This window comes from Poeciliopsis prolifica, unplaced genomic scaffold, assembly GCF_027474105.1.
Source record: "Poeciliopsis prolifica strain line A6 unplaced genomic scaffold, Auburn_PproV2 SCAFFOLD022, whole genome shotgun sequence".
NCBI lineage: Eukaryota > Metazoa > Chordata > Actinopteri > Cyprinodontiformes > Poeciliidae > Poeciliopsis > Poeciliopsis prolifica.
In genome coordinates this window covers 3,399,446-3,421,995 of record NW_026562397.1, presented here as the reverse complement: position 1 = coordinate 3,421,995, position 22,550 = coordinate 3,399,446, and the positions used below count along the sequence as shown (strand labels likewise).

The 22,550-nt window shown below is 42.7% G+C and overlaps 3 protein-coding genes across 3 annotated transcripts; 1 reads left to right on the top strand and 2 right to left on the bottom strand.

The window, feature by feature from the left end:
• The first annotated feature begins 3,908 nt into the window (after positions 1–3,908).
• On the top strand, positions 3,909–7,601 carry proca1 (protein interacting with cyclin A1). Its single transcript, XM_055045273.1, has 4 exons — positions 3,909–4,709; positions 4,803–4,935; positions 5,547–5,681; positions 5,799–7,601. The coding sequence occupies exons 1-4, from the start codon at positions 4,175–4,177 to the stop codon at positions 7,381–7,383; spliced, it is 2,388 nt and encodes a 795-aa protein (XP_054901248.1). The 5' UTR covers positions 3,909–4,174; the 3' UTR covers positions 7,384–7,601.
• Positions 7,602–10,386: 2,785 nt separating this feature from the next.
• LOC129369854 (zinc finger and SCAN domain-containing protein 2-like) lies at positions 10,387–13,825 on the bottom strand. The gene is made up of 3 exons (XM_055045513.1): positions 13,564–13,825; positions 12,476–12,688; positions 10,387–12,102 (listed from the first exon to the last, which is right to left on the bottom strand). Exons 1-3 carry the CDS (start codon positions 13,721–13,723, stop codon positions 11,006–11,008), a joined length of 1,470 nt encoding a protein of 489 aa, XP_054901488.1. The 5' UTR covers positions 13,724–13,825; the 3' UTR covers positions 10,387–11,005.
• A 2,008-nt stretch (positions 13,826–15,833) lies between these two features.
• LOC129369856 (dehydrogenase/reductase SDR family member 11-like) lies at positions 15,834–21,660 on the bottom strand. The gene is made up of 7 exons (XM_055045514.1): positions 21,426–21,660; positions 18,249–18,458; positions 18,055–18,149; positions 16,550–16,679; positions 16,232–16,324; positions 16,080–16,145; positions 15,834–15,981 (listed from the first exon to the last, which is right to left on the bottom strand). The coding sequence occupies exons 1-7, from the start codon at positions 21,555–21,557 to the stop codon at positions 15,940–15,942; spliced, it is 768 nt and encodes a 255-aa protein (XP_054901489.1). The 5' UTR covers positions 21,558–21,660; the 3' UTR covers positions 15,834–15,939.
• Positions 21,661–22,550: the final 890 nt, after the last annotated feature.

The following is a 22,550-nucleotide window of genomic DNA, read 5'->3' as shown; positions in this document are numbered from 1 at the left end:
TCCAAGTAATGTTAACATTTAGCAAGATGTTATTAACATTTAGCTATATAGTCACTTCTGATAACATTTAGCTAGATGTTAAATGCTGCTGAAATTTGTTTCTGTCTTGCATCTGCGCTTGCTGAAGTTGGACCACAGACTGCAAATAATAATAATACAAAAAAAAAAAAGATCTCAAAGCCTCCTTCATGCATACCTGGGGTTATTATTGTAATACCTGCTTTAAGCCGCTGCTGCCAGAGAGGATCCATTTCTGAGAAAACTGAAGTGGAGTTCACCTCACTGTAGCCACAACCTGACCCTGCATCTCCATGTATTCACGTTATATTTCACCAGGAGTTTTATTGTTTTTCAATAAACTCATATCTGAAATTTCATCCCAGGTTTCAGAGCTCGGAGCTCACGCTGAGTGCTGACGCTTCAGTCAGCAGCTGAGACATTTTCCCACAGTCAGACTCATGTGTGGCTTGAACCAAACGACCCCACAATGAATTGTGTAGTAAATATTATGGCTATATGGATTTATTGCCTTAGAGTGAACAATCTTTCATATTTAAGTATGTCCTCACTTTTATGAAATGAGGTGCTCCGCAGTGAAAAAGAATGCGTGCAGTTTGATCCCATTTTATGAGGCGTTCGAGGCCTTGCCTTTACAAAATGCAAACCGACTGTCACATAATGCAACAGACGTTAAAAGACATTGAACTCGTCTCACCAAAGGAGGTAAAAACAGGAGGAGAAAAGCATATTTTTGCACCAAACGCCTCTGGCTCACGCCTGCATTTCATAAGCATATGTTACCCTGTTCTTCCATTACAGTACTTCCGGTACCCAGGTACCGGTACCCGGGTACCGGAAGTACCCATTTGGGAAGTATGGAGGTGCCAAATGAAAGAAGAGGGGGCTCACACCAAGCATGTTACGCGTGTCAAAAACACGTCTGACGCTTCAAGTTCTATGCGTGTGGACTTTTGATGCGTTCACACGACTCGCGTTTTGAGCGTAAACATTCTGTAAACATTCAAAGACGTTAACAGTCTTTGAATGTAAACGTCTGGTTTACATTCAAAGTCTATGTGGAACATCGACCGTGTAGGACCCGCTCGACCAGACGAGTCCAGACACTGAAAAGGCGTTTGGTGTGAACCCACCATTAAACCATGATGTAGCAGTTTATTTTTCCCATATTTTTAAACAAATCTAGAGATAAAAGGTCACAGTGATGGTCAAATCTTCCCTAGAATTTTGTTCATTTATTATACCCTGTTGCTGACTGCTACTTTAATCAATCGACGCTTATGAAATCCGATTAAACTGAAAGTACCTGCTATCCACCAGGCAGATATAGATGCTGCAGAGCCATATTTGTCTTATAGTGGACTGTAAATACCTAATTTCAAATGTCTCCACTAGATGTCAGTATAAGCTACAAGCCGAACCTTTAACATGTGTGACAGATCGTGACGAATCAGCAAATTCCAGAAGTTTCCAGATGGGAGAGAAAAAAAAAACAGATTTTTTTTTGATTATTGAACTGCAAAGTTCACTGACAGAGAAATAGCACAATGTGAAAAATAACAACAATCTGAGACGGGAAATGCAGGTCTGACACGAGCAAATGGGGACCAAAGCGAACCAATGAGAAACATCTTACAAAAAACAACCAAATAAACATTAGAAGTCACTGCTCGGCCACCAGAGGGTGCTGTTCTGTGTGGCTGTTGGTTCTAATGCTGTGAGAATCAATGCCACAGGCTCCAAAAAATATTTCAAAAATGGTCACTTTATCTTATTTAAATGAATAATCCAAATATTTCAGTGTGGAAAAACAAATTAGACTTTTTTCTCATACAAGTTGTTAACTGATGACCGCAATTCAAAAAAAAAAATATCTAGAAATCCTAAAACAAAAATAAAACATTATTTCTTCAATGTTTCTGTATGTTAAACCCCTTGAAAACGGGTTTGTGTTATTTCTCTCGTTGGGGGGTAAATGAGCTCCACTGGACCTGTAGAGTTATTACTCTTGTTCTCTTGCCCTCAATCCTTCCACCACTGAGCACTTCAGTTCATGGGAAACTTTTTTTTTTTCCTTCATTCTTCTCTTCCTCTCCCTCCCTCTCACTCCTTCGAGATGTGATCGAATGTTGCCTCTGGTGATTTTACATCATTTTTCTCCGCCTTCCAGCAATCCGATTTCAGAGGCTTGTGTGGGTTGGATCTCGTCCTCTGGCGCCTCAGAGTAAGACCAACCATGTGACAAAAACACTGGGCTCATTAAAGCCAACCTGACAAAAAGGGTTTTATTGTCCTGGGACAAAAAAAAAGTCACTTCCACTGAGATCCATGAAACTGCAGCACTTGTATGTTTATTAGCGAGAGGCGTGATATCAAACCAACAGATCAGGAAAATATACTTTGCCTTGCAAAGCTATTCAATTATGTATGATTATGTAAACTGAATTAAATTATTTTTTTACCTCTTAAACTTTTTACTTTTGTCACGTTGCATGGAAGAAAATTCATAAATGGTTCTCATACATTTTTGTTTTTACAGATAATCTGAAAATTCTATTTAACATTTAACAAATGTATTGAGTATGTTTTGAATCTCTTTAGGCCATGTCTCAAATCTGAACCTTAGGTTTCAGATCTTGACAAGGGTCAAGGGATTTCCGTTAGATTTAAGACTCTGAACTTTGACTAAGCCGTTCTAGTAATATGGTTGGTCCACCATCAACAGCATCCCTGAAGCAACTGAATAAAAGCTCGATGTGTTCAAGCTGATGTGCCAAAGCTGCCGCTGGGAAGAGACGACGAATAGTCAAATCCGTCGTTCTGCACCAGTCAAAGCATCCGCCACCGCCTGCTCCAGTTCCGCCCTGGGCAACTGCCCATATCACAAACCGCCTCTACTAATAGTTCTGTTGATGATTTCCCTACAGGTGAGCTCTGAAGGCAAATGAGGGAGATGTTTTTTTGGTTTTCCTGAAGAAGCACTTTCCTTCCACGGTACTTCTGAATGTCACCAATTTTTATTGGTCATCTAAAAAAAAGCTATTTTTTCCCCCTTTTATTATGATGTGAACAAATCAAATATAGGTGTTAAGATTAAGTGAACAAACACAAAACAACATGAAATGTGTGGAAAAAAGCAGAGTCCAGTGCAGTCCTGTAGGTATGTTAGGTGTGGCGTGCATTTCTGAAAGAAGAAAAAATACAAATAAAATAAATAATAGTAATAGTAATAGCTACAATATATTGATCAATATATTGATTATGATAATAAAAATAGTCCTAATAATAATGAAAAGGAAAAAAATCTGGTAATCATAAAGTAGTAATATTGCCGATAATAAATCGACACCGTCTGCTCCCGAGCGGGAATGAAAAAAATCGAATTCATGCAACCTGAATGCGCGATGCAAAACAATAAATAAATAAATGTAAAAGATCATACAAAAAGTGTCTCAAGTTTAGAAAAGGAGATGCTTGACAGGAACAAACATCTTCTCACTTCTCAAACTCTTCTGGACCGAGCTGACCAACACTGAATTTGGCCCCTGAACTCACAGCTTTGACTCCTGGAGTTCAGTTGGGAGCCTTAGTTCATTCATTCTGTCTCTTTCTCTCTCATTCCTCAGCCGGAGAGTTTTGTCCCGAGATTTTAGGTCGTTTTTTTTTCTTCCTTTCTTGCGTTTGAAGGATGGCACAACCTCCCCATGATGCTTGCGTTACCGTGGGAAACGTGGGCAAGCTCGAGTTCCTCCACGGTGTTGCCAGAGAGTGGGACTCCTGTCTTCTCTGTGGGGAGGGGCCTGGAAGGTCACCTGCGGTCACGTCTCTCTGGAGAAGCCGCTGTGGGGTGAGGGAGGGGGTGGGGGGGGGGGGTTCAAGCTCAGATCGGCTTTAACCCTTTGCTCTCCTTCTTTGCAACCCGCCACCGGGCGGCTGTACCTGCTGACCGCGCATCAGAAACACAAGTCTAAAGTCTAAAGAGGTTAATCTCGCTCCTCTGACTCCTCCCCATGTGGTCACTCTGCGCGTTACGAGTCGCACCACCTCAGCCCGGCTTTAAAAGTGGGAGTGTTGCGCCAGGCAGCGCCAGAAGAGCCTCGCCAGGGGAGCTGTCTGCGCTACGCGTGGTGCTGAAAAGTGCCACCCGTCCACCGTCATGTGGTCTGTCTTCTTTGTCCTCCTGTCCTACCTGGACAGAAACGTGGCCACGGGCGACTTCCCGGGCCGCGCTTCGGACGCGGACAAGGACAGCAAGGAGATGTTCTCCATGGTCAACGGCACCGTCTGCGCAAAGACGACCCCGCTGGGGGGGAACGTCCTCTACCTGGTGTCGGACGGATCCGAGGTGGTCCGCACCGTGGTGAGCCCCGGCGGGCAGCTGCTGAGCTGCTCGGTGGTCGTGAACCGGACGGAGGTGAAGTCGTTCGCGCAGGCGTGCAACCTGGGGCTGGAGGAGCGCAGCGGAACCGGCCGGCGGCCGGAGGAGGAGGAAGTGAAGGAGGAGGATGAGGCGCGTTTTGCGCGCATGGATGAAGCCAAGCTGGCGTGCCGGGAGTTTGAGGAGAGCAGGGCGCGCAGCCGCGGGGAGGATGAGCAGGAGAAGGGTCTGAGGAGATCCAAGAGGGGCTTCACCTACCCGGGGACCCTTTGGTGCGGAGCCGGGAACATGGCGGAGAGCTACGACCAGCTGGGTAAGAGAGAGGCGACGCGTTGTCGAAATGAAATGGTCGCACGCGCACATACCCGCCGGACTAAACGGTGACCCCGTGACCTCCTTTCCGCAGGAGACTTTGCAGAGACGGACAGCTGCTGCAGGACCCACGACCACTGCCCCCACGTCATCCACGCCTTCTCATCAAACTATGGATACACCAATTTCAAGTGGCACTCAATCTGCCACTGTGACTGCGACGAGGAGTGAGTAACACTGGAAACTTAGTTGACTTGTTTTTTATTGCATTGAAGCATATAGATGGGATTAAACATAATTTATTGATGATGTCATTATATCTAAGGCACCAGTCAGGGTGGAAACATTGGATGTTTGTTTCAGGGTTACCAGCTGGCCTCGACAACCGACCTTGACCTTTATATCACATTATATTGTTATTCCCTCATTAAACCTGGAGTGTTGCTTTGATAAAACATTGACGAAAATAAAGAAGTGCTTGAAAGAATCACTTTATACTAAGTGAGTATTGTGATTGTCAAGGAGAGCGTGCTCTGTCATTCAGGGAATTTAATTTATTGATCAGCTCTTATGTGCTAAATCCATGGAGAATCCAGTCGGAAGGTCAGTGGCGTTGACCCCACACTCATTGAACACAGCATGAGGCCTTTTAAGACCCCGACTCAACTGAGACAAAATGAAAGGTTCAAAAGCAGAAAACAGTAAAAAGAAAAAATTACAGCATCAGTTTACATGTCAGATACAAAAATGAGGGCAAAAAGAATTCTTCGTTTTTCCCACATCATGTCCTCTTGGGTTTTTTTTCCCCCTTTTGATTGACTTTTGTTTCTTCCTGCAGGTTGAAAGCTTGTCTGAGACAAGTCAACGACACATCGTCCCGGGTTGTGGGTCAGGCGTTTTTCAACGTCATCGGTGTGCCCTGCTTCGACTTTGCCTACGAGGAACAGTGCGCTGAGCGGCACTGGTACGGCCTGTAAGTGTCAGCGCCCACAACTCACAACAACGCTTCATGAACTCATCATGAACTCTTCATGAACTCATCATGAACTCTTCATAAACTCCCTTTCCTTGTGTCGCCTCCGCCCCACAGGTGCAAACGATACGACAGGTTCCCCGTCGCCGTGCTGAGAGAACCGGTGCCGTACGACTACGGCGGGGTTGGCGTCATAGACGAGCTGACGGTGGCGCCACCCAAGCGGGAGGAATCCAAGAAGAGCGGAGAGGAAGAGCAGCGGGAGAGTCCCACTCAAAGTACGATATCGGAGCCGTCGCTGAGGAACGTCGTCACCGCCGCCGAGGACTTCATCAAGGTGCTCGCCACCGTCTCCACGTCTCAAAGCTCCAGCGGAGAATCCGACAAGGAGGAGGCGCAAAGCTCGGAGAAGAAGAAGAGGAAGAACGCCGGGGCGAAGAAGAAAGCAAACAGAAAACATAAAAAGAAAGGGAAGGGCAGGAAGAGGAAGCAGAAAACGGAGGCGGGTGTGAAAGCAGAGGAAGGAGCTGCGGGAAGCAAGGCAGAAGACATCTTCTTGTCTCTGAGCAACTTCATCAGCGAGTCCAGCAAACGCGATCGGTCAAGGACTAATGCAAACAGGGTTGACGACAGGAAATTTGAGCTCAGAAGGACAGCCGAGCCCTCCAATGATGTCATGAAAGATGAGCCTGCCTCGGGTAAGGAGACGGTTTCTAGTACACCTCTGAAGGTCCGGAAAATGCCAGGTGAGTCAGTTGAGGGGATGAAAGAGGAAGTCCCTTTGTCAGAAAACCTGATGACCCTGAGTACGCCACACAAAGTAAAAACCAGAGGACGAAAACAAGGCAAGAAAAATTCACCTCCTTCTTCTGAGCACCGTAGATTAAACTCCATAGACTCTGTTCCACCGATTACAGACTTACTGCCAACCGCAGAACCGGAGCAACGCAGCTCCACTACTACAAGCACTGCCAGTGTTCCTAACCCAAACCCCAAAGTGCAAAGGAGCAAGTCAAAGGAGAGAGGAGACAAGGAGAGGAGAAAGAAAAGAAAGAAAGTTGATTCAGACGCTCTCGTTGTGCCTTCTGACCCTTGGGATTCCTCTCCAAAGAGTTGGACATCGTTCCCTCTCACCGGGACTCCCACCTTTGCCCCAACCCCACCCACAGAGCTGCTGCTTTTAAGAACGGCGTTTTACAGACCGGACAGTCAGGTGACGGCTCTCAGCCCCAACTTTTCTGCCTCGAAGGGGCGAAGGTCAAAAGAGAGAGTGCAGAGAAGCAGAAGGAGGAAAACAGTCGTCCTTCTCTCCAGTCAAAACTTGTTTTCCCACAGCGGCCCTGAAAATGCCAACCTTGTTCCCACAACTCCTCACACCCTGGTCGGTTGGCCGGGTTTCGCGAGCACCCCGGCGCTGCAAGACACAGAAGCTCATGATGAATTGAGGCTCTTGACGACGGCCGCCCCCACACCGAGTACAAATCTCAACGCGCTTCTGAGCAAACGGCAGAAATCCGACCAGGAGCAAAACGAACAAGAGACACTTCCAACTTGGCCAATCATGGTCAGATCTGAAAAGTCGTGGACAACCACGTCTGCAGCTCCATCCATGAGTCCGCTTCAGTTCTCCATGGAGAGAGCGAGAGCACAGTTCAACAGGAAGAAAAGGAGGAAGGCGTTGCTGCTGCGTCCACAGCATTAGGCTTCTGGCGTAGCAGGATTTAGTCCAGAGGTCATGATTCATTATTCTGCTTCAAAGAATGAAATCACACCATCACTGATTGAACCTCCAGAATGATCTTTTTCAATATTTTCTCCAGTATGTCAGCAATAAAATGTATAAAATATTCTTTGTGTGTTTGTTTGTTTGGAGTCTGTTTGTTTACGCCTGTAATAAAATCCTGTGCACAGAAATAGCTACACAGACCAATGAGGCTCTTTGAGAAAATAAGTTTTTGTCTCTGTTTTTTCAGCCTGATCTGACCAGTAGAATCAAAATGCTCTACAAATCCAAAGTGGAGACCCGACGTCACATCGAGTTGAATCAGATGCGTCCAGACTTTTACCAGGTTGTGTAAAGTGTGTTGAATTTATTGTGTGCCGGTAAAAGAAAAATTAAATGACTATTTTTTCAATTAAAAAATGCTCCTGCCCCAAAACAGAACTCTGAGGCACACCCTTGAATGTCTTCAGAAGGGTGCAAAAAGCGATTGGTCAATGAAATCATTTATTATGTAACACTTTCTGTGGAGAAACTTCGACAGCCATGTTGGACCTCTGTCAACCTCGACGTACTCAACAAAGATAATCACCGTCGTCAGTTTGTTCATTTACTTGATCTAAATGAAGATGATTTGTGATGTTTGGGAAAAAACAGAGAAATAGAGTGAATGTCTCACATTCCTTTTGCCGGCGCATAGCGTTGGTACACAATGCAAATTTATTAGTGAATATGGAAGAATATTGTTTTATAGTTCAGTGATATTTTCAGAGAAACTCTGAGCTGTGAAAGTTATCTATTTATTTATTTGGTGGGAGTTTCAGATTGGTGGCTTCTGGTTATCACGTTCAGAAAGGACATTAAACTGTCAACAATATTTAGCTCACATCGCCATATCTAATACCAAGAACAAATATATTTTACAGACGATAAGAGGAAAGAACTTATCACTTACTTATGTTTTTAGTTAAATTTGACATATTTATTATTTCAACATTATTTCACATATTTCACACTGCATGAAGTAGAATTCATAAAATCACCTATTTTTATCGCTTCTATAATTGAATATATTTACATTTGCGATTTTGCAAGAGGAGGGTCCAGAGCGCCACGTGTGGGTCTGCAGATCCCTGACCCAGGCTCCTCTGTGCCAGCCTACGTCATGCCCTTGGGACGGTGGACACAATGTTATCCACAGGAATGTCTGGAGTGAAAGGAGAGCATCTGCAGTGAAAGGCCAGGGTCAAACTCCTCCACCATGGAGGCTCCCTCTGTGCATCCATTTATTATTAGACACCAAAAACCCAAAGGTGGTTCTACTCAAGAGCCTAGTGGAGATAAAAACAGAATTACAGTGTAACGTAGCATTTTAAACTTCTCAACTTGAGCATTTTAGCATTTATACAAAACCTATCTTTTTGTGCTGTGTGATATCGTTGCCGGTTTATTGAAGCCCAAACAAAAACGCTTTTCTAAACAGTTTGGAAAAATGACTCGCCTTGACCTTAACCGCTGGTACGACTTGTGATAGCGGTGCTACAAGAAGCTTTAGGAAACCAAGGAGTGATTAAGGGACCTGTGACATAATAGCCCAGGGCTGTAGAATCAGAAAGAGACTGAACAGATTTCAATTTCATGGGAAGTTTAAAGAAATAAATAAATCAAAACATGCTGGCCTGATAGAAGAATGATAAAGATCAGAACGTCGACCGGCGTTTGGACGGATGAGACGAAAACTGAACGCAGATCTGAGCAGCTTCAGCGGGTTTTCACATCCAACACCTGCTTTAATTTGAATTCATTCGTTTGGCGAAGCTAGTATTTCATTTTAAGAAGTATCTCGTCTATAAGAGAAAACTTTTCCTATAGATTCGATACAATAATATGTGGAATGGCAAAGTTAAAGCAAATATTTTTGAAGCAGAAGTATTTAGAAGACTAAGAGATTTACTTTGTATTTGCTCTGATGAATAAAATCCTGGCTATTCTACCAAATTCTGTCAAGCAAATATAACTGAAGCATCTTTTACTAAATGTCAGGCTTCCTGTTTCACAGAGGTACAAATATGGCACAAATTAGTGGAGTCACTCCTCAAAATGGCAAAGAGTAGAAACATGCGACAAGAAAGCTTCAGATTGGTGCCGTTAGAGGGCCAACAAACCCTGAAGCGAGCAATAGGGTTGACATGAACTCACCGACAAACTAACCGACCTGCTGAGAAAAAGCAACTTTGTGAAATCTGAAGCAGCCTCTCGTCTTTATAGAGTGAAGCGCTGCAGCAGTTGACTCATTTTAGCATCAAAAATTGTCATGGCGGTTTTGCTAAAACAAATATTGGACACGTTTCATTCATTCCCACAAGAAATTTTATTTTTCTAGAAGTAGAAAATGTATTCCAAATGCTGCTGCTTCAAAAAATAATGTTTACTTTGACTTTGTTATTCCATGTAATTTTCCTTTCCAGGAATGTGTCTGGAAAGTTTTCTTTTTTGAGAAAAAAAAACAAAACAAAACAAAAAAAACCCAATGAGATGTTTTAGCTGGAGCCTGCAGTTCAATTCAACTTGAACAGGCTGAGGAATAAAATTTTGTGCCGCCCCCTGCTGGTGCTACCTCTTCACTACGACTCAGATCAGATTTTGATTCTTCTTTCACTTTTTTCATCAATAGATAATTTTAAAAAGCCTTTTTTTAAAATATATATATCTATATATATATAATGTTTTCTTACATATGTCAGTTAGATAGAAAGCATTTTGAAACCAAAGTCACAAAATGAGTCCTAAGAAAATCTACCAGCATCCTGAATTTAAATTTTTGTACCTGACAAAAGTTAAAATTCATCTGTCTGACGTTTTTGGGACCTTTCGACTTTGTGTTTTTACGATAAAATCTCCAGTTGTTTTGATTCCAGATCTAATTTTAAATCAAATTTCTCCCCTTGCCTTCTTTTCTAAATAGAAATGAAACATGACAGGAAATACTTCCAAATGGGTTTTATTTCAGTCATTCCTACTGTCATTCATAGTATTTCTTACCCAAGTACAAGAATACAGAAAACAGACACAGTTTAACCAAAACATCTTAAATTTAGTGAGAAAAACAAAGTTGTTTCTCGAAAGAAAAAAAGAAAGCTGTTGGTGAAACACCTGTCGATTACACAAATGAAAAAAAATTTTGGTTGAACTAAATTATTTCGGAACATTTCTTTCATTAAGACTACTTTACATGTTATTGGCTGCTGCTGGCAAAGCGGCCAATCCCAGCAGCTGAATTCAACATCAAGGCGCTGATTGACAGCAGAGATAAGAACAAATGTAGAAGTCAGCTTCTCTGACAGAAATAAACTCATTTCCACTGGGGGTGCACCGATTTCACTTTTACAGACAAAAAGAAATTGGTATTGGCCAATACTGGAATTGGTAGGTCAGGTTTTTTAAATGGACTGTGACTGGTTAGTTCAGAAAACTACACTTCATTTACTCTTCTCAATCTCTGACAAGAAAAGAGATTGAGATTCAGTGCTGAATCTCATGTGGACGACCAAATTACCACAATCAAACAAAATAACAGTTCCAGCCCTTGGCTGCTGTGTTTCCCTCAAAATTTGGCTACGTCAAACAAAAAAGGTTGCAAGGGCTTTGTCTTGGCGTGGACTTTCATGTGGCGCACCAAGTGGTCCCTTCTGCTCAGCGATTTCCCGCAGATGCTGCAGGGAAACCTCCTGGGGGCAGAGTGGGTCGACTCGTGTCGCTTCAGTCCTGATAACTGTCTGAATTGTCTCCCGCAGGTCTTGCAGACGAGCGGACTGTGACTCTTGCTGTGGTGCAAGAAGTAGCGGTGTCTCGTGAAGCGTTTCCCGCATGTTTGGCAGGAATACAACTTCTTGACGGCGTTGACGGCCTTCGGCTTGTCGGCGGGCGGCACCGGCTCTCGCGGTTTGGCCGTGTGGGATCTCGTGTGGTACAGCAGGTGGTCCTTTCGACCGAAGGACTTTCCGCACGTGCCGCAGGCAAACGGCTTCTCGCCTGTGTGGACTCTCGTGTGTCTCTTCAGGATGTAGGCGTTGCTGAAGTGATTCCCACACGTTTTGCAGAGGAGTCGCTCGGTCTGAGCGCAAGCCGAGGAGCCGACCTGTGGACCGAGCGGTTTTCCGCCGGAGTCGTTGGTTTTCTTGTGGCGGATCAGCCGGCTGTTCTGGCTGAACGAATTCTTAACAACGCCGCATCTAAACTTGCATTTGCGCATGTGGGTGCCCACGTGTCGGATCAGTCGGCATCTAAACGGAAAGGTTTTCTCACAAAAGCCACACCGAAAAGACTGCGTGCCCGCATCAACCGTAGAGCTCGGCACCAGAGGGAGGTCCATCTGTATATCGTCTGCAAGTGCAGCTTCGCGTCCTTCGTAAGATTCCTCTTTGGGTACAAACATGGCGAGAGGCTGGATCCAGTTGCCTACGCCGGTCTGAAGAATATCGCCGCCTCGCTCCAACACAGAGCTCTCTCCTTCCTCGCAACTAGGAGTCGGTAAGAATCTGTTTGTCTCCGCCTGCGCTTCCAGCGTCATTTCCTCTTGTTCCTCTTTGATTTGCGGAGGTTCTGGCTCCTCCTCGACGCCAGTACAGGTCCTGTCCTGGCCACAGAGCAGCTGGTCAGTGGGAGCGCTCTCCTCCACGCAGAGCCGATGCTGTGGGAGGTCTGTAGCGGCAAAAAGACACAGCAACTGAAAGACGGAGGAGAGTCTGGTGGAAAGGATTAGTTTCCATTTAAGAATCTTGTCAAACACAGGAAAATGATCTGATGCTTTACATTTTAAAGACTTTGATTTTGAAAGTCCTTGTCAGGACCACTGCCACCAGTCCGAGCAGGAAACTGGTGTCACATTTTTTAGCTTGATTGACATCAAGCTTTATTATCTATTTAAAATTCCTAATTGCACTTCAAGCCTCTACAAAAGTGAAGAGCTTTAATAACGCAGTTCAAATGGTGGGATCAGAAAATATGTCCACTAAAAATACTGAATAGCGTTTTCACAGTAGAAGAGTCGTAACGGACTAGTCTGTGCTCCCACCTTCCTCACAACGAGCACTCAGTGTGTGTCTGTGCGTCTCCTCCTTCTTCTCTGCTTCCTCTTCCTCACGGGCGCCGCAGCAGTCCTCCTCTTCGTGTTTCATCCGTGGAGGTCGTGGTTCCTCCCGGTCCTGGCTGCAGCTCGTCCCCCTGTCACTGGCCGGCCGCCCGGCAGAATCCTCCTCCGCCACGCTGACATGCTGCTGCGGGAGGCCTGGGAGAGGAAGACAAGGAACGACGACCGTGAAGACGAGAAAAGATGAGAACCTGGTGACGATCAGAACAAAAAGTTAGTTTACGTTGTTGGATACATTTAGAAATATCTACCAGTTCCCAGTGTGACAAGTCCTGTACAAAATTAAAAGTTTGTTGAACTTTGAGAGGGCCAGCTTGCATTATTATGCCATTATTGTTGGAAGTGAACTCAAAGACGACGATATTATCGTTTGTTGCGATAATTACTGGGGCAATTTATCGTCCAGTGAAATTATTGCGACAGGCCAAGACACACTTATAAGCTTCAGAAGACTTGAAACAAAATGAAATTTCTAAAAGCAACATTTAAATTCAGATTTCATTCATCCAGGGGGAAAAAAACGAAGATATCCTAATCACACTAACCTGAGTGATAGGGATATTTTGTTGATAGTTTGACTTGAAGACGTATTTAACTCAGTGGTCGCGTCCTCAATCCCTCATTGATTTCGATTTGATTTGAACACAAAGCTTCGTTGAAGACGCGTTTTCAAGTCACCAAGAAGCAAACTGCTGTTTTCCATAAAGATGCCGCGCGCCGTCATCCGGGTCAGTTTTACCGCGAGCCAACCCGTAACCATGGAGCGTTTTGATGGCTGGGTTTTGAACTAATTTCGTGCCATTAGTTTCAAATTGAACACTATGTCTATATCGACACACTGAAACGCAAAGGAACCACGACACAGCTCTTATTCTGAAAGCGAGCATTACTGGTGAACTCACGCGCTCCCCGGGATTCAAAGATTTTACCCTCGCGTGCTCGTTACCGTGACTTTCCCCACGTATTAAAAATACCCTTTTAATATGTAAGAAAGTTGAAATTCGCGCCCATACTCAATCTGCGCAGCGTCACTCGCGGTTTCCAGTAGGCGTCCAGCAGCCTGGCGTTTTCCTGATACGGGATGATGTGCTTCTCAAACTCCGAGAAGATTTCCTCCGCAGCGGCGACCAGCCTGTCTCTGATGAACTCTCTGAGGGCCTGAGACGAACACATCGTCACTGCGACGGCTGAAGCGTCCGAGGCTCGAAAATAAGACTCTCACCAAACACGTCTCCCAACCAAAACAATTCATAAACTGCAGAGTCCTCTGGAGTTTTTTTTTAACGGCGATATAAGAGTGAGCGCATTACCGCCCCCTACCGGCGTGGAGTTCGATCTGCAACTCGAGTTGAAGGACAACCTGCACAGACTGGCGATCATTGAAACCCCACAGGCCACTGGCTTTTAGTTCAAGTTGAAGATGTTTTTCCTGTTACTGTTCAATCTTTCTGTCCGGTCTAGTTATGTTTTATTTGTTTTTTTTATTGAAGTTCATATTTGTTTACTATTATTGTTTTTGTGCTTTCTACAGCACTTTGCCCAGCTGTTCTAAATATGTCAGAAACAAAGTATGACTCGCTCTGATTGAAGTTCTGACTTGAAGTTAACTGTATGGATCAGTTTCGGTGAACAAAAAGCAAAAAAAAAAAAAAAAAAAGGTAAATCAAGAGCTTGGAATGCTAAACAAATTCCAGCCACCTAAAAGTTTTGCATAGTTAAGGTTTGAGATATCCCAGCCAGAAAAACGACAATCCACCCTGAATTCCCAGGATATCTACATGGGAAAGTCCCATTTTGTCCATATCCATATCCAATATGGCTGCCATGGATAATGTATGTTGAAATTCCCCTGACCGGACAACTTCTATCAGTTTTTAAAATTATTAAACCACTGAAACTCAAGAAGCTGTGAAATATCTATATCTGAAAATGGACCGTCACCTGAAACTCAGCTTTGGCGCCATGCTGTTCATGCTCTCCCACTTTAGAGATAAACCGAATGCAGCAAGACTCCATAACACGTTAGTTTGACCACCTTTCCCTTTATTCATTTCACTGTTTGGACAGGAAATGGAGAAGGCTGTTATCACGGTAATAAAGTTTGTGGACAAAGTTTGAACGATATTTAGATCAGGTTCTAAAATCATCTGGAAAAACAAGAATAATAGTTTATTTTAGTCATTGAAATTTGCGCATAGACGTTCTCTCTCTGTCAAAGGTTATATAAAGGTCAAAAACATTACCACCTTCAGTCTGCATCATTCTTTTAGAACAAGAATTCTTAAGCAGCAATGGATTGGCGACCCGTCCAGGGTGACCCGGCCTATCGCCCGAAACGTCCCGCTGAAGATGGGCACCAGCACCCCTGCTGACCCCACTAGGGTCAAAGATATAAGAAAATGGATGGATGGAAGAATTCTTCAGAGTTTAACAAGCACCAATGAATACTAACTTTTTCCAAGTACCACCATGCTGTCAGGACGTTACAATCTAGTAGAGAAGTTGGACTTTCTACATTTGTTGGGTTTTATCACAAACTGTTATCCTACTAAATCTAAATCTGGTCGCTGGGGACACCAAAATGAAAATGTTACAGATTCTCTAACTTGCACGTAAATAGATACACTCATTTTTCTGATTGGCTACCAAATTCATAAAGCTGCTATGCTGCTCAAACTAGCGTAGCAAGTGCAAAAAGATGGCACTCTTGTCCGACTAAAAGAGATGAATCAGCATTCAAGCTAATCTACTGCAGTAATGAATAAAAAACATTATAAAGTTGATGTTTCTTTACTTATTTTGTGTGTGGGTTTGAAAAGGGGGTTTCCCTTTTGATTGTTATTGTTTGTTCTCTTACCTAATTTGCTGCTTGTTCATTTGTAGATCAATAGTGTTAGGATTTTTTTTTGTTTTGTATGCACAAATTGGTGAATTAATACAAATAATAATAATAATTAAAAAAAAGGATATGGTAGGGTGAGGGGTCCCCCAGCCAGAAGCTGTTGGGGGAGGAGGAACCCTAACTCCAGACCCTGGATATTGTAGATGTGGCCCTGCTCAAACACAGCTGAAGTCATAGCAGAAACTCCTGTCTCAGTATGTCATGAACTTCTGCAGTGAGCCAATCATCACACTCAGTTATGCTGAACTAGAGAAACATCTAAAACATGAAGGTTACGACTCCTGAAGAATGGACCCTGAGCTGCACCGTCCCGACTTCGTCACGTTACCAATACAAACTGTTATTTTTTTGGAAAATACTGACACAAAAAAAAGGAACAGATTTTACCTGTTAAATCAGACTTTTATTAGTTATACTGTTATTTATTAGTTTTACTCATTCCACAGACACAATGAACGTGAAGCTTTAGCGTAGAAGTTCAGCAGCTCTACGACACTTGCTCAACTGATCGCATCTGAATGTCTCCGATCTGAACCAGAAAAAAAAATAAAAAAATAACACAGAGAAAAAGTCATTTAAAATTGTGTCAAGCAGGACAAAAAACAACATCAAAGAAGAATAAACAACCTGCACATGAGGAGGAGCGCTTAGGACGTATACGATAGCATTAGCGACGTCTATTGCTTCCAGAGCCTGGAGGGGGGACGAAAAAACAGTTTAGTCACTTCAGTTCCCCAGAAGTGTAACAAAATAATCCCACTCGACGGTAGCTCTCGTACTTTATAATAGGAGTAAACCGAGGCAGCTTTCTCTGCGTTTAGGCTGTAGAGGCGCGGAGCGAACTCCGTCTCCACTAAACCGGGAGAGATGCACTGCAGAGAGAGAAACGGCGTTGAGCACCACACCGTACACGGCGCGTTACCCGAATCCCCGCCTGGAGGAGAGCACGGGGGCGGGCCGGGGTGGGTGGGTTTACAGAGCGTGTGACACTTTGTGGTTAAACTGATGAATCTGCTTTGGTTTTAATGATGCACTCCCGATTCAATGAGTATAAATCACGGCTTTAAAATCCCCACAGGGAGCGACGGGGCCTTTACTGTGGCTCTGATGTGGGTCTTGGCGTCTCGCAGCTCCTGCCTCAGGCCCTCGGTCAGAGCGGTCACGGCATACTTGGTTCCCGTGTAGAAATGGATATCAGCGTTGGGAAGAACACGGTGTCCACACATGCTGCAATAGAAGATGGAAGCTTAATGAGCCAACGTCATTTCAAACAGACAGGAACGGCGGGGCAGCTTTTCATTCGTAACGCATAAGGTCAGGGTCCTATTTTGGAAAATACTCTTGTTTGTCTTATTTTTCCACCCTCAAGTGACGGGTTTGTTGGAAGCAAAAACAATCCAAGCTCCATTGGGATTAGTACATTCTTCTTATTATTTTTTATTTCAATTTGAACTAAATTCTGAATGTAATATCTCTAGATTGTGGAATTCCTTGTAAAGTTGAAACGCCTTTTACATTCCCCCCATTTTTTTAAACACTACAATAAAACTTAAATGCATTTTATTGGAATTTACATGTAAATTCAGTAAAAAATTATAAATGATTGTCAAAAATTCTAAGAAATAATCTGAAAAGTGTGCCGTGCATTTTTCATCAATCGGAAACACTACTTGTGATCAGAAGTCACCTCTCAACAAGTCACTTTTTTCCACTTCCGATGCTGATACCGATATCTGACACATAAATGTGCTGAATTATAAATGTATTTGATAACTCTACACCAGCACAGCGCACTTGAGACACGAACAGCTTCACAAGTCGGGTCAGACGTGTGAAGACAACACAACTATAATCTGCTCAGATGGAGTAACCAAGAGTATAACTAATGAAGGACCTGAAACTGTCAAAACTGACAAAGTTCAAACGTGTCAAAAAATAACAAATAAACAGCAACAAAACTTTTTTCAAATGGTTCATAAAGTGCAATTAGGAATTTTAAATAAGACGTAAAACAAATAATAAAGCGTGATGTCGCTCAGAGCTTGAAGCATGGAACAAGACTGAACAGATCTTGAATGTTCTACAATATGGGGGCCAATGCAAATATTAGTATCAAATCTACTAATTAGTAACTTAAACTGTGTGTAACTTGATCTTGATATAAATCCAACAGGCCATAAATCTTGCTTTTATAGAGAGAAGAGAATCATCACTGAAGGGAGACCGTGTGAAAGGGAGAAAAGACTCAACAGTGAAGCCGTCTACAGGAAGAGACTCAGCAGACTTCACTTACAGGAGAAGCTCAAGTTCTCCAGTGTTTGGCAAAAACATTGTGTATTGATTTAGCAGCATCAGAGTAAACAAAGCAAAAAGGCTCAACAACCTCATAAAGAACGCTGAACATAAATCAGGCTGATCAGATTCCTTATTTGAAATTATTTTGAAAACGCGTCAATTCTCCTCATCATCCACTACTTTGAGTTCGTTTCTATTCGCTCAAACATTCCTCGAAAAGTCCGGTTAGATACAGATGAGGTTATTGATGCCCGTCTCCATTTTGGAAGATTATTGTCATCGCTATCGTTATGAGCTAAAACCTTACCTGTTTAAGTTGATGATGTGTCCGTCGTCAATTTTCCTTTCCTTCATTGACTGGTACGCTTCACGAGTGCAGATGCTCAGTGCTACAATGTTAACCTGAGAAATTGTGAGAAAAAAGTAAATAAATGAAAAACTTGGACGTGGAATCAGCAGCCAAACTTCCCTCTGATCCAGGCGGATCAGAACCATCCTCACGTCCAGCATGTTCTTCCAGGCGCTGGTTTTGCCGCTCAGCAGAGGCTCGGGGTGAGCCAGGCCGGCGTTGTTGATGCAGACGTCCACGCCGTCGTGCTGCGCCTTGATGTCCGCGAACATGGACTGGATCTCGTCCACGTTGGTCAGGTCGCACTTGAACGGGATCAACACGCCGCCGTAGCCGGCACTCTGACACTCTGCAGCCAGGCTCTGAGAGTAAAAAGAAAAACAACCCCAAACAAACAAAATAAAAACCCAGAAAAAATCATCACTTTAAATGTTTTACTGCAATAAAACTTCTTTATTTCAGTAACTTCACTGGTGCATTTAAAAGAACTTCAAAGCTGTGCCATCAGTGGTCAGCTAAATTCAAGAAAATTTATGGAAGTTTCTCTGGCAGGCTTGTCATACAATATATTATATACAATAACTTCTGATTTAAAGTGCTTCCTATGCAAACCCCCCACCCCCAAAAACCCAGAGGTGTACCGATACCAATTTTTAAAAAACCTGACCTGCAGATTCTGATTTTGGCCGTTAAAGATTTTATTGTCTGAAATAAAGTTAAAATCAAAATCTAATCTAATCAAAATCAATTAATCAACTTTGTGATTTATGTGTATTTTTGTGTTTTTACATCACAAAAATACACGGTCAAAGAACACACAGTCAACAACTTTTGCCGTCATTACATATCAAATTGTTGATTATTGCAGGAAAGTCGCTGAGTTGGCAACAGCAGGGTCACTATTGTTGATTATTATTATTATTATAATGCAAACATGCAGACATGACCTGACGGGCTGGTCTGTCACTCAAATCTTAGCAGTTGATTTTTGGATTTTTGGATGGTATTTGCTTCCCATGTAAGCATCGACCAATCACCATTCTCCCAAAATTACCAAATCAGGAGAATGGGAGGGATTTATCGGCACAACCATGAAAAAAAAAACAAAAAGCATCGGAAATGCTGTTTTGCATGTTTTCAAAGACAAAAATTGGTTTTATATAATTTCTCATTGTGTTGAAGAGGCACAAAAATCACACATGAGAATCACACAATCACTTCGACACTTTTTTTCTTAACTTTTACTGCACTCACCTTTTTCACACAACTACTTTTTACTTCAACTTGATTAATATTATTATTGTTATTATTTTTGAGAGATGCTGCTCTTACGTGACTGAAACGTTTAACCCCATCAACCCACTTCCACATGTGTGAAATAAAATTAAAATCGAAACTTTATTTGATTTGAATAAAGTCAAATAAAATCACTTTCTATTTTGAACAGTCAGGAAGTCCTTCAGTGGTGAAATGAGTCTTTAGTCGGGAAGCACCGATTGCAGTTTTCTGGCTGATCAACAATCTTCATAAAAGGCTGATCTGCCATGTCCAATTTTAGCTAATACAGGATTTTTCTTTTTTTTTTTCCCGAGTAACTGACAATGTGACATAGTGAGAGTCCTCACTGATGACCTGAAATTAAGAAAATCTGTGTTGATTTATCTTTTCTCTAGGGCACAGTTAGACGCTGGTAATCCTAAGAATCATGGTCATATTTTTTCCAACACAAAAAGCTATTAAACACTTGTTCGGTGGAGATACGGATACCATTCATTTCTGTTTGCCACCATCAGATGTAGCCCTGGGCAGAGGGCCACATCGTTCTCATCGGTGACCGCAACTGCCTGGGGAAATACAGCCCAGATTTATTATGTTTTCCTATGTTTTCAAAATTGCAAATACTGAAAAGGCCAGATAAAATCAACTCTGGGGTTTTTACGCCCAGCGTCTAATTAAACTGAGTTCACACAGACAGCTGCAGGCTCTTCTTTTCATTGTGCAGAAGCAGATTTGAGAAGAACTGAGGATGAATACAGTCACAAGAAAGTCTTGTGATGAATCTCAAGTCTTAATTTTAAAGGGCTTCTGGGCAAACGGCTGGAGGTTTGGTGTTGGAAAGAGGGTGAAGCGTGTCAAACTGTAATTAGATTAATGGCTAATGAAAGTTATTCAAATGTGTCATTAATTTATTAAAACAGGAAAATACATAGAAATTATTTATTAAATACAGAATTAAATTATACAAGTTGCAATTACATGCATTGATTACGTTTTAAAAACTGGACATAACCATGTCATGATTTAATACATTTTCACTCATACATATTTAATGAAGTTATTCAATGAAACCTTTAGCTTCACCCATCAAACTCGGGAGGTGGGATTAGGGATGCTTAAATTCTTATTTCCAGTCAAAGTGCAGAAATAATACATTTTTGCAATGTATTTGCTACGAATTCAGGCTGAGCAGCTCTGGCCTTTATGTGTCTGTTTTGGTCTGCAACAGAATAACAAGTGCGCTCACTGCCTGAAGCTGCCACAGACTTCAGGCAGGATCAGTGCTAGCCGACACGGTTAACATTCCTAAACGTATTCATTTATTATAGTATTGAAGTTATTTCTGTTCTTCCGGGTGAAGCTATTGACCTCAAAGTCACGGCAAACGTGAAAGAGGTTCCACTTGACTTCCTGTCGGAAGTAGCCAATGAGACGTCTGGCTTCCCTAATCCCGCCCACTGATTTTGACGGGTGAAGTTGACCCAGGAACATGGGATATGTGATAAAATCATGAAACAATTATGTCTTTTTTTAATATAAAAATTACACATTTAATTCGATAGCATGTACTATTACAGTAGCACATGCTATCGACATGTACTGTCGATATTAATGTGTATTGATGATCTCGACTCTCTAAATGCAACGCTTGTCACTGGTTTCTGAACCGTCGACTTGCACGATGTTTCCACGACTTTTTATTTTCGCGTTTTTTATGATGCGAAGCGCTCTGAACTGCCTTGTTGCTGAAACGTGCTATTCAAACAACGTTGGTCGATTGGTCGCTTCATGTAAGAAACGATTTCCATAATTATTTCCAGTTTTAAAAAAACAAACGCTACAAGCAAATCATTATTCCACAAGTAATTTATTCATGGGAATTTGGCACTCTTCACTCTCCATACACACAGACCATTAGTTTTTTATTGGACCACTGGAGGAAGTTGGGGATTTGTACTTCATTTGTGATCCACTTGACATGCCCACTCTTCACCTTATCTAAGATGGTTAGCGCTGAACAGTGTTGCAATAAAGTTGAGCGTGACACGAACCTTTATTTTCTCTACGTCCCTCGCGCAGCCCACCACCTTCATGCCGAACCGGACCAGCTCCTTCGCTGTAGCCGCTCCAATCCCGACCGAAGCTCCGGTCACCAGAGCCACTCTGCCCTTCCAGCGGTCCATCACTGCTTCCCGGCCGAGCGTTCTTCAGCTAAAAACGGCGACCACAAAGCATGTGACCGGGCGGCGGCGCGACCAGCGAGTTTCTATAGTTACGAACCCGTGAACGCAGCACGCTGGTGGTGACGCAACACGTTATCTATGTGGCGCGTAAAGGCCAAAAAACACAGGGAACCGTTGCGAATTGTATGGAGGCCAGTTTCTGCCACTGTCTTGAGAAAAAAACAATCTGTAAAAAAGGAAGAAATATTTATATATGCTGTAGCTCATAATGCAACATTCATAAATAAGATCTAATAATGATATTTATGTCGTACTGGATGATAATTGTGACTGCTATTGTGTACTATTACATCATGAAACAGTTTCTTATAATTAAAAGAAACAATTTATTTTCTTTAGTACAGAATTGACAAATCACAGTGGCACCAAAGTACTCACACAAACACAGTGCATAGCAAAAATCCCAGAATACATATGACCCCTTTAAACTGATCGGTTTATTTGAAAAAGAGGAAAAAAAACCACCAATCTCACCTTAACATGCCTTGATATGCACAGTGAAACCATTGATTCTGGTCCTGATAACAGTGCTAATGTTGTTTGCTGACACTCCTTACCAAACCTCTGGGTTTTGTGTTTTTGATTTGAAACTAAAAGAAACATCATCATCATCAACAACAACTTTGTTTATTAAGTGCTTTAACACCAGCCACAGCTGAAACAAGGTACTGAGTATCAGGAACAAACTAGAAAATTCCTGCAGAAATTTACCTGTGGCCTGCCAAAGTGTGCCTGTCAGTTTGGACCCAGCGTTCTGATGCTAAAAATGAGCATCAATGCTAAAGAAAGCTGCAATGTAATTAATATCATGTGGAGAATCACAAGAATGTTAACTAACCTGGATGTGCACCATTCAGTATGTTAAAATTCACAAATCAGCTACATTTGCCGAAATGCTAATGTTAGCGTGAATACTGTCAATAGCATGTGGAC